The following is a 12,774-nucleotide window of genomic DNA, read 5'->3' on the forward strand; positions in this document are numbered from 1 at the left end:
GCCTTTATGACAGGCTCCATTAAAATGTAATATTTTGCTGAGATTCATACTTTACTGCTAAGATTAAAAATTAAAAACATCATAAATATGTGAATTAGGCATTTTATAAAGTGTGACAAAAAAAATTGTGAGATCTAAGCCATATATATAACAAACTAATGCAGAGTTAACAAAGTAACAGTAAGTATTTTGACTTTTATGCACAGAATCACAATGTACCAGTATCCTGACTTCAAGTTACTATTTGTTTTCTATGTAAAAGATACAGTTATTCCCCAATATGCAAGCGTCCCCATCTGGCATGGTGTATCATTAAATGAAGAGACCTCAAGTTGACACTGCAGAGAGACATTTTGCTTGCAGCACCAAGTTTAAAAATAGTTCCAACTGCAGTTTAATTCTGTACAAGTCTGATTCCTTTTCTACCCTATTGCAAAAATCAGTGGGGGATATGACAATTATCCTTGTTTTTGCAACTATGAAATGTCAACACATGCATCTCATCCAGAAAAAGCAGTGCCTGTCTTTTGAGGAGGGTTTGGAGATAGGCAGGAAGGAAGCTGTCTTTGCTGTCTGTCTCGTTTGACACAGACTTTAATGAGGTCACGCAGCATGGTTCTATTATCAAGTAGCACAAACGTTCACTTACACTTCTACGTAGCACACAACAAGATAAAAAAAAGTCAAAAGAAAATCAAAAGATATCAAAATTAATGATTTATCTGATGTGCAATGAGCTGCTTTTTTAAATTTTATTTAAGCTTTATGTCTTTATCATATTAAAACTATGGGAAACAGTGTTACAATACTCTCGAGTAATGACAAAAATATGAGTAAAAACAGTACAATCACACTATGACATTAAAAAAAATAATACTGATAATAAGAATTTGGAGAAGCCTATTGTGTCACTTAGAGTTTTTTCAGATATAGTATTTCTATTATCATTTTATGTATTTTTTATAACTTGCAACCCAGTGTACTGCCACATATGACAGATCCTGATGGTATTTACTGCGTATACTGTACATAAAACTCCATTAACATCATTTAACACATAATGTAATACCTCATTAACCATACTTTCAGGTTAACCCAGGGTTAGATTCCATAATCACCAGCACAGTCACTCCAGGAATCAGCCTGAATTACCATTCTCCATATGTGCGCTGGGTAAAGCTCGTACAGTTTATCTTTATGGATGTAAGTGGTGGTGAGTAAATCTTTTCACAGTGGAATAATAAGTCTGAATTTAGAGACTTTTTTTTTTTTTTCAAGACAGACTTAATTCCAATAAATCCTAGATCTAATTACTTTGACTTCTGCAATAGCCCCAAGATAATTGGGTTTAGAAAAGTGAAAGAGTCATGGATTTGAAATCAGTTCAATTTTATGACTCAATGCATTAGAAATGAATGAACAGCTTTAAAATAGCTTGGAAATATCTCTCCAGAGTGAGACTTTTGCGGAAATCTAACATTCATATATACACATTTCTGCTTTCATCCATCATGCCTTTTAACAAATACTCTTTCTATTATTTTTGAAGTCTTTCAGAGCACAGCCTGTTTGGGAGACAATGAGCTTCCTGGGAAAATAGTATGAATTCCTAATATTAAATTAATTTACTTGCTACCTGATGTTGCCAGAGCATTATCCGAGAGAATTGTGACGAGCTCAGGCCTGAGATTTTAAAATTTTCAGACTGGTACAGAACAAATTAGGTGTAAGGAGACCGTCCACAAATTGCATATGAGCAAAACACAGATGCATTTGCAAGAGAAGCGCACACGCAGAGTGCAATGGACAGACGGATCTATCATCTCACACACACACACACACACACACACACACACACACACACACACACACACACACACACACACACACACACACACACACACACACACACACACACACCATAATCATCAGAATGTTGTACAAGGAGGGTTTTGCATAATGGCTGCTGCACCTCATAAATGTCTTCAGTCCCCTTATTTTCAAAAATTGGTCAAAGGGGGCAACCGCAATTGTAGGTGAGAAGATAGTGACATTTGTTACAGAACATAAAAATGATAATAACTGCCAGGAGATCCAAAGGGGAATGTGATGTCTAAAGCCGCAGCATATTCAAGTATTGTGCTCTGTCTATCATAATAACGTAACACTCTTATCCGTTCTCTTGTTTGATGCAAAAATTGACTCCTGCATTCATTAGTCTGGTTATTTTAAATTCCCGTGACAGAGCTAAAGAAAATACAAAAACTTGGAAAGAGAAGGAGTGTAGAATGATATCACAAAATAAACATGATAATATAGGTTTTTCGGGGGAAGGACTAATGGACTGGCAGACTAAAGTTGTCTGGGACATTGGGAACGATGACCAAGAAATATTAGATAATGCTGCATATGTTTCCATTTGTCTGTGCCTATGCATGTATAATGTGTGTGATACTGTGTGGATGTGGCAAAGGGAGCTGCAGGTAATCACATTTTGATAAGATAGTTGCTTTCCATCTTCAGTGCAGAGCATTTATATAAAAATAACCTGAGACTCCATGTCTCACAGGCAGAGTCTGAGAGTCTCAGAGACATTGAATTGTAGAAACAGAAGGTCTTCCGAAAAAGACTTCTTTGTTTTTACCTGAATCGTGTTGCATGTACATACAGTAAATGAATGAATGGCATTTCCTACAGAGTTCATTGTGCTTCAGACAGATATAACTCATTGGGGTTTTTCTAATATACTCCTCTAATGAACTTCACATTGTCTCTCTGTCTAGTTTCCCTCCCTTCATACGTTTGTGACTTTCATTCTTTAATTTTGAACTCTGAATCATGACTGTTGCTGACCCTGATCACTCACCTTTGCTACTTTTGTTCCTGTGCTTTCAAGATACAATCGTTTTCCTTTTCAGACTTTTTTTTTTTTCTCAAGAGCATTTTCTTTCAGGGCCTTCGCTGATGCAGTTTCCAGTTATTCTTTTGGCTCTCTCCCTTAACTTGAATTGGCTCCGTTGGTCTAGTCTCGGACTTGCGCCAAGACCCTGACTACCCAAGCCACTGTGTGACATCAATGGGCCGTTTACAAGCTGCTCCTCCTTATGAATTCTCCTGGCCTGTGCAGCCCCTTGATGCTCCCTCTATAATTCTCTGAGTGGTCAAACTGTAAGAGTCAACTTTCTCTGGCAGGTTGTAAATCAGTATGAAAACAAAGGGATGAGAAAGAAGGTGATAAGAAAATTTAAAGGACAAATGGGACATCAGAGGCAAACCTCCCATCTGACTGGGCAGTTTGGCAAGGGACGACAATGTTCCCCTTTGTCTGTGTTTACAAGAAAAATCTGTTCTAAACAGACAGTCAAGAGCAGATAAGAGGTATGTGCTAAGAGATCTTATGTCCACTTTCTTCTGTCATTTGATAAAACATCTATTCATCGTCCCACAGGAGAACCGGATAAGCTAACTCTGCACAACATCCACTGCATCACACAGATCCCAAGTCAAATTCCTCTTGTGAACTCCCACAAACCCCACACCAATTTATACTATCCTGAAAGACACCTCGCACCATTCCTTCTATAAACTTTTTTGGCACTGAAACGTGTCTTTACTCTTTCTCCCACACAGCGTAATGCATCTGGTTTTACTCTTCAGGCCTAATAAGATGACTGAGAGGAGCAATTCCCTCCTAATATGCTTTAAATCTGTTTTGTCATCAAACAGCCTTTTCTTCTGATTTCCAGTCCATTAAATATGCTGTAAAATTTCAGTTCATTAAAAGAGTCCAAACACTTGGCAAAAGATCTCAGTAACATTTATGCCAGTAAGCCAGTCTCTGAGGCAATGACAATCATCTACTTGCACAATGTTTGTGCACTTACTTAAAACAAAACTCAGTAATGAAACAAACGTCTTACAAACCTTGGTATCTAAGATTCAGATATGTTAATGTGTCTTTGCGTAAAATAAAACCTAGACTTCAGTATCTTAAAATATCAAATTCAAAATAATTAATTCTGTGAGAAAAGTACTCTGCTGTATAAGTCATCTTATCTTACTGGTGAAGGTTTCCCTTAAGAGAAAAATTCTGACAGTCTCTCTTAAGCTTTCCTAAGCAACTTGAGGAAAGGACGTTTTATTAATTTTATAGAAGGGATGGATTCAGGCAGGCACTGTATGGCACCATCCTGTGATGGGGTCTTAGCTAGAGTGCACATAGCACATGTGCTTTGCCCCTCATAATCACCACCAAATGAGGAAGAACAATCAACAGAGTGAAAAATATAAAAAGACAATAAATAAACAGCAGATGCTTAACACAAGTTATGTGAAAGTATTAAATAAAGAACTCTAAGTAAGAGCAAAACGAAGAAGCAAACAAACAGACTACACTGATAAAGAAATGACTAATGTGAGCTGACCAATGAAGGACAGTGAAAAATGGAGTCTGGCACAGCAATAACAACACATAGATTAAAAGTTTTCTGGAGTCACTTTTTGGTGTCATCCCCTAAAGCTAAAAGTTTTAAGATCAAAATGACCCAACACACTATCTGCTATTATTGGTGTATGTGTGTGTGTGTTTGTTTATCTGAAACAGGAATTCTTAAAACACACAGCCAACCTTGTAGAACTGGGTTGTTATAAAAGCTTGTTTAATGTAGAAAAAGAAAAAAGAAAGAAAGAAAAAGAAAAAGAAAGCCTGTCTTTCTGTTATGTCCGGCATCTGTTAATGGTTAGATGGTTATGTGGCTGATAAAAATTGAACATGGGCTGTGTTCACATTTTTTAGTGTGGGAAGAAAGTGTGGGCTTATTTAATTCAGGGTCAGGGTTAGAGTTCGTACAACAGTATTAAATGTACAACATTATACAACAGTATATAACCTAAATGAAGCTAAATGTATATCAACTAAATCACATTATATATATATGTCAGTTGGTCCATTCTTCCATCTTGCCTCTTCTGTCTTTACTTCATCTGATTAATCTGAGCCAGATTAAAACCAGTCACTGTGTATTAATGTTGTGGCTGGTTGGTGTATATCTATAGAGAGGAGAGCTATCAGTCAATCTCTGCCAAGTCTACCACGTTGTCTTAGCATTAAGCATTTATTCTGTTCTGCCTGTCCCTGTTCTGCTGACTCTATGCCTATCTTAAATGAATAGTTCAATTTTTTGATAGCTGCACCTATTTGCTTCACCACAGCATTAAGACGGGAGTCAGGGGAAAACAGCAAACCTGGCTCTTTCCATTATGAAAAAATATGCCTATCAGTGCCCCTAAAACTGACTAATTAACATAGTGTATGTTGTTTGTTTAACCCCTACATAGACAGAAATGTAAAGTAGCACAGAGTTTCGTGCTGGAAGAACTTCTGAACTTTGTGACCTTGTGTTGACCACATTGTACAACAAGGCTTGGGAAGTTTTAAAACTGCATTTTTTTAAGAGATGTTTCGTCTCTCTTGCACAGGTCGTCCTCCAAAGTTGGCTTTGCTATATTTTAATGCAGTGCGAAATTGCATACAATCTGGCAGAGCCTCCAAATGTGTAAATAAAAGTAAAATTAAATTCAGCATTGTGCTCCAAACTGCTCCATCCCATGTTTGTAACAGTGAGGGATATATGTCATTAACAGAAAGGTGTGAAATGCACACATGTGCCGTGCATAGACTGGCACACTACTTCTTTCTTTTTTGGCGTGACTTCACTTGACATCTTGTACTGTCAGATGAAAATACACAAGTTAAGTAAGTAGTAAGCACTGGCAGAGTATCTTGCATGTTATTCTCTGTCAAGCAGATTTTTCACTTGTTCACATTTACATAATAAGCACCGGTTGGTTAGCATCTAATTTGTATAACCTTGACATGCTTACCGTGGTGGCAAAGTTAAGGATATGGACCTCTGCCTTGTCCTCTGTGACGAAGCTGGTCCAGCAGCCAATTAGCATCTCTCTCACGTGGAACCATGGGCTGTCATTAACCTTTTTTGGATCACAGGTCTGACTTGAGGCTAAAAGAAATCAAGTACAAATGGTTAAGCACTGTCAGCAGCATACAATCAAGTTACAGTAAATAATTGCTTGCCTCCAGCATTAATACAAAACGTTTTGCATTATCAAGTCTAATGTGTCAAATGCCAAGTAGTGCAAGATTAAGGCCTTCATCCATAACAATCCTGCCATATTTGGACATGAACAGCACATGAATGAAGACCTTCAGTGTGAAAGCCAAAAAGCCATAATTTAACGGACAGATAAATCCAACAATGTTACAGATGCATTGTCTAAAAGGGGCTAAATTTGTTATTAGTCATTATGAAAGTTTTTCCCTGGTTTCAGAGTATGGATGTTAAATGTGTGGGTAGGACTACATTGTTTAAAACGGATCTGCTGGTTCGCGTTTATCAGACGTGTCAGGATACTGGGCTGCAGTCATCCATCAAGCCTGCTCACTCTGCTCTCTGCTATGAGCCTGCTGTTTAACCTGGGATCTGTGTCTCAGGAGGCTGAATTAATCGAGCCAAGGCTGTGCGGCCATGGATGAGGTTGGGTATAAATGCCTGGTGTTTGACCTGGGTTATGCGTGTGTGTTCTACTGTGTTAGATTACAGTGAGTATGCGTGTGTACGTGCTCACTTTAACCTGCCTGAAGTTATTGTCAGGGACAAAATATTCACCGGCAAACTTCCACTTTCCTCAAGAAGAAAAGTGGAGACAGAATAAAGAGGCTCACATGTCTTTTCAACTCAATGAAAAACCTCTTTCCTGGCCTATCTCCCACCTTTTGCTGATTAAAGATGGAAGACTCTGCCCGAGGCATTATAAAAGTCCTTTGGCATTGCAGTCTTTTTTTGCATTCATAGTCTCAAATCAGGATTTACTCCTGAGGATGAAGCCTTAAAGCCACCCATCTTCACGATGAAATAGGCTCTCATGAGATCAGTCAGAACTACTCTGTCCTGTGCCTAATCACTAGATGAGCATATCTACACTAAGATGGATATAAGCAATATATGCCTGAGCATCCACCGTGCATGCTTCGATCAGCCCCAACAGTTGGTGCTGAACCATATAAGTGAGCAAGTGTGATAGCATAACAGAAACAACTAATTTAGTAAGCAAATGCTGCATGACATACCGCTCCACTGACTTTTATGATGTATTTGGTCTGTTTACCCAGCAGGCCACAATCCCTCAGAGAGGGGATATGTGGAGTAAAGCAAGTGAGATGAGAAAGAAATAGGAATAGAGAGGAAATGGTTAATGCAAAGTTTGGAAGGTCAACAGGATGTGCCTTATTTAGAAGCAGCACTAATCAAAGACCTTGGTTGAGGCAAAGTCATCACTCGCGGTGGAGGAGAATGGACAGAGGCAGAGATAAAATATGTTAGAAAGTGATGAATGCAAAAGAGAGGGAGCTAGAACATGTTACATAATAAGCTCTCTTTCGTTTTTTTTTTCCCCACAATAAAACTGCATTGGTATTATGCACTCTTAGTAATTTGTTCAATTCATCTACTTGTTCATATAGTCAGTGACCCACTATATCCCTGATGGAAAGAGAGCTGCTTTTAATTTGATCACAGGTATGCAATTACTAGAATTAGTTTGTCAGATGCTGCTCATTGATGAACAGTTTGGTAACGATGCATCTTTTGTTTGTGTCCCATGAAAATACATTTTACCACGGCCCTTTAGTAGCATTTTACGGTCAAATTAAGGACACATTTGGCACTATTTGGGGATGGGGGGGGGGGGGTCTTCTGAGACCACAGCTTTTTTTTTTTTGCAAATTAAGATGGAGAGCCATGTTCCTTTGCCATCTCTCTTTCCCTGCCTCACCCCAGAGGTCAAGGCTGGTTTCCTGTTATTCTGGCTCTCTGTGTTAATGTCTGTTGCTCAATATCCACATCCATAAAGTTATTTCTCTCTCGTTCCGCTGTGACAGAGTCAACAGCCCATGACTGTCGCCCGGGAGGTCTTGGTATAAATCACACTGACTGCGTAAGACTGTGCGTGTGTGTGTGTGTACATGCATGTGTCACTAGTCTCCTTTTTACGATTCACCATAGGATATGAAGAACATTCATTTTGCCCCCTTGACCCCGGAAATGCCAATGGCCTCGCTAAGCGGTTTGCTGGTAAATGAGGTATAGAAGAACCATTCCATTCCCTGTCCTCTTTATCTACTTATATCAGTCCCCTCCATTTCCTATTCCATGAGAAGACATGTTTATGGATGTTGGTGATTTCCATTTAGATGTTAGGTATTAGGAGGAGATGCAAAAAAGAAAGCATTAGTGAATTAGAGAGGACAGAAAATGGGCTCAATTCATGGAAAGTGCATATAATCAGATTTGATCTTAAAGTTTTCTTTCGTTCTTAATGCAAAATCAATGTCAGTAGTTAAAGATGTCATATTAAATAGGTATTAGTGAATTTGTATGCCTGAATAGACTACTGCTAATTACCATATTAGCAACTCTATATGGCCAAATTAAAAGACTTAATAGGCACTTTTATTTAACTGAAAACATATTAAACATATTATAGCAAACTAATCAATGGCATATAAATGAAGGTCAACAAGCGTGCAGCCAAAATCAATAATGGCCGACTTACTGTTAGCGAATCAGCCTTTGGAGAAAGCTCATTTTTTTGGACCGTGCCAATACCTGGGAGTGATGAATAACTTACAGTATGATGCAATTTAAAAATGCCCTCAGTTTCAAAGTGCGTCATAGTTTTTGTCTGGAGCAAAAAAAAACGATAAAAAACAAAAAATGCAGTCTGGTCCTTTTACATCTCCAAGATCTATCTGCTCTAGTTTTCCTAACCTCCAGGGCATTCCAGAAGAAGATAGGAGACTGGCTGACCAAATCACAGACATCCGTTTTCCGCATGTGTTCAATTATGCATAGTACCACTAAGCCAGCACCACTACCGTGGCCATATTAGGACATCTCAGGATCAGCTTTACATTAACTATGTTCTACTTACATCAGTCTATAGGCCTACTTTGTTAAGTTCAGCTCAACATGCTGCCTGTCATCAGGTTGCTGTACATCGTCAGTTTCAGTTGTACTTCTTTAACTTCTTTAACTTTAACTTCCATCTGCCAGTTTAAGCTGTAGGTAGGCCAGTTTAGGTAAAACTTGTACTTTATGCAAATACGTTACAATGCTAACATTATCATGTTAGCAAAGGTGTGAACTACACACGGTAGAATCTGAAGTACAGTTGCGTCTGATGGATGTTGTGTGGGAGCTAAGCCCCACAAAGTAGAGCTTAGACTGATAAAGCAGGGTCCCAGATGTATGTAATATATTATTATTGTTGTATTAATTACAGCCATTATAAATTTTCATCATATAATACTGAACAGTCAACTAAAAGATTGATATACTGCAGCTAGCCTGACCCACAACATCCCAGTAATGGACTGTCTATGTGTGCAACCAAATGTTATCGCCATTGTTTCAATATTTAAATTAAAACACTCTGTAAAGATTTAATTAATTGAAGATGCCAACCTGAACCTTCTAAATGAAGTTTTACTCTCCAGGAGGGACCCATGTAATTATGTAGAGTGTACCATAGCTGAACTGAGGCCAGTGGCTGAGCTTGGGCATTACTGGAGACCTGAGGTGATTTATCATTATTAGGGATCAAAGTGGCCCTACAAAGTGCTGACAACCTGTATTTCTCATTCTTCTTCTGCTTTTCATCAAAATAGTTTGAACTAAAAAGCTACAAGTCCCTGACAGGAACTGTTGTGACCTTCTCACCAGCATGTTAAACTTAAGCAATGGTGAAACACAGACGACTCGCTGACTGTCTAATCCTTACAAAATTTGATTACAAATGTTAAGCAGTGTTTATGAATGCAAAGCAGAACATGTACATTTGAAAGTTGGGTGGATCAAATGACATTATATGGTTACAAATGCTCTAGTAAATTTGTTTTTATTTTATTTTTTTAATGCAGCCGCCCATGGAGGCATTAGCTAGGCCAAAAAGGGAGTGTGGGTTATGTGAGCAGTGCACTCAGAGCCCCATCCCACAAGCATTACATTATGCTAACAACCCATAATCCAACTTCAGGGTAGCATTCCCCACATTGTTATACACTATGTTAACATTATGGTGATAAGAAAAAATGTGTTTCAATCCATCCTATAGAGCAAACCGGAATTAGTTGTCTCTTAGTGGGGGTGGAGAGAAAGTGAAGAGCTGCAAGTAGAAACCTAGAGTGGCTGGGAGTGGAGTGATGACAGAACGCCTTAAGTGATTAGATGAAATTGTTGTCGCTCCATTCCATTTACATACTCAGAAGCACAGTAGAAAAACAAAATAAGTTTTGAAAGTTTCTAAACTATAAACAGTGGGGTCCAGAAGTCTGAGACCACTTTCCAAGACGAATGGGAAAGTGGCCTCAGACTTTTGGACCCAACTGTATCTCACCAATTGTTCTCATCCTGCTATGGTCTGTCATTTGGTCATCAATCTTGTGTCGTAAAGTGCATTTTAGTACAAATGCTGGCTCCTGGCTGTCCATAACTGCACAAAAAGCAGAAGTACATATAGAGGCAGAGTTCATTTTTGGTTGCTGTATATTTGATGATATCACTTCTTGTTTTAGACAAAAAGTGTCAGCATCTCATTGGTCAGCAGAAAAAAAAATGACCTTAACTAAATTTAAATTTGACAGAGCTCAGGTAAAAGGGGTAATAACCAGAAACCTACCAACAGCAAATTACTTCATGGAAAAAGGGCATTTTTTTTTAATAAGCTTATTAAAAAGTCAAGTAGTACTAGAATATTTGATTAAGATAAATGTCTTCTTGAATTAACAGATTTTTTGCTGTGATTCACCGAGGTTATGTTTCCCCTATTAATGGTCTTTTTCTATAATTACAGTGATTTGTGAAGCTCTCATACATTCCATTTTAGGACGAGCATTGTTGTTAGTGTTACTGCCAGTGCTGTTTATGTTAGTGAGCTACCAGTAAATTAGCCTCTCAAGAGCTACCTGCCTGTCTCTAACACTGTTGCTTCAACTATAACTGCCTATGCAGTACTGACAGGCAGTGGCGAGCCCTTGAATTTAAAGTTTCTCTCACACCTTAACTAAACGTTGATTTAGATTCAAGGGATTGAGTACATGCACCCCAATAACTAGCTGCCTTTCCACTCACCTCAGGCTAGCGAGCACTCAGGCTTGATTTCATGCCCTGGCTTTCATGCCCTCCCTCATTGTCAGTCACTGTGAAAAGAGCATCAGCTACTTGCCTTGAGTTTAGAGGCAAAATGAAGACTTGCAGAACTTGCAGCTGGAGAGCATGGCTGCATTTCAAAGAGAGAGAGAGAGAGAGGAAAGAAAAAACAGGAGGGGGAAACCCTGACAGCAGACAACGTCAAGACCAACTGTCTCCCTTGGTCCCTCGGGGTAGAGTAAACTGTTTGTGTCCAGGGTCGGGCGACGGAGTCATGATGGGGAAGGGGGAGGGAGGGGTCAGCGCCCCTATCAGAGCTAGTCGGGAGAGGGAAAGGGGAGCTTCAAGGCTGGCTCAAGTTTCTCTCTTGACTCCGCACACACACACATATACACACACCTATTGTCCCAGAGTTTCCGCAACTGCAGATTGAGGCCTGACCATCCACAGGAAGGTAAACAAGCTCTTATCAGTGCTCTGCAGGGGCCTGCACTGTCCCCTGGCCTCTCACCCCTGCGTACTAAACATAACACACTCCATAAAACACACAACCTTCCTGACCATCTCACCTCCCTCCCCTAAGCCCAGAAATTCTATCCAAAAAAAATTGCTGATTAGTCTTGTCAGTTTAATGGCTTAACATTTTTTGTGTGCTTGCCTGTGTGCCAAGTCCTGCTTCCAGTGTTTGCTGGAGAGGAACTGAGGATGTGATAGAAGGTCTGGAGACAGCCTGTCTTCACACTAGCTCTGTTTACACCTCTGGGAGTCATTCGTCCGTCGTCTCATCGTTGTCAGAAGCTGGCTGAACAACAAGTCCAACAGTGGCGTATGGAAGGTCTATGGCTCACTTCTTCCGTTGTTCACTCACTCACTTTTTGCCCTGTCTGCTGCTAGTCACTAGCCATTCTATATTATTTGATGCAGAATAAGTTGATTGCATGGCTTGTGGTTCTTTGTAAGCTAGTCACATCTGCAGGCATGAAAAATATATCCTCATTTTTATGTTGATGCTCATATATATCCTCAGTTGATCTATAAATTCCAGACACCATCAGTTACTAGGTGTAGTGCATCCTATCCATTCATTTATGTGGTTAGATTTTCCCCCAGTACACTGGAAGAGCTCCAGCAAAACAAAATTAATCATCTGAGTGTTAATTGGTGGATGGACAGACTAATTTAGGAAGTTTCATTCTAACTGCGTGCAACCAAAGCAGACTGAGGCGTTAAAGATTCATTGCACAATGGTTGCTCCCAATCATTCAAGATTGATGTAGCTTTTCACAACATGTATGCTTCATGTAGAACCAACAGAGATTAGCTCGTCTTTCATGACTGATTTTCGCCAGTGAATATTCACACATTCTGAGCTGAAGGCTCTGATATTGTTTTAACATATTTAAAGAGAATGAAGTCAAAGGTGCAATCCATGATCCAAGTGTAAACGAAAGGGAAAATATACAGGACTGGAGAGGCTATCACTCCCTAACTGACAGACAGCTCTTTCAATACTCACAAACCAAAAGGACCAAATATTATATTCTGATGC

The 12,774-nt window shown here is 39.2% G+C and overlaps 1 protein-coding gene across 3 annotated transcripts in view; it reads right to left on the reverse strand.

The window, feature by feature from the left end:
* Positions 1 to 12,774, reverse strand: part of eng (endoglin) — a 42,872-nt gene that overhangs the window by 19,932 nt on the left and 10,166 nt on the right. For all 3 annotated transcript variants that reach the window (XM_040157362.1, XM_040157361.1, XM_040157360.1), the window contains one exon: positions 5,884 to 6,020. In XM_040157362.1, coding sequence (XP_040013296.1) covers positions 5,884 to 5,958 — 75 coding nt within the window. In that variant the 5' untranslated portion in view covers positions 5,959 to 6,020. The remainder of the gene's footprint in view (positions 1 to 5,883; positions 6,021 to 12,774) is intronic.

Source organism: Xiphias gladius, chromosome 20 (assembly GCF_016859285.1).
Source record: "Xiphias gladius isolate SHS-SW01 ecotype Sanya breed wild chromosome 20, ASM1685928v1, whole genome shotgun sequence".
Taxonomy (NCBI): Eukaryota; Metazoa; Chordata; class Actinopteri; order Istiophoriformes; family Xiphiidae; genus Xiphias; species Xiphias gladius.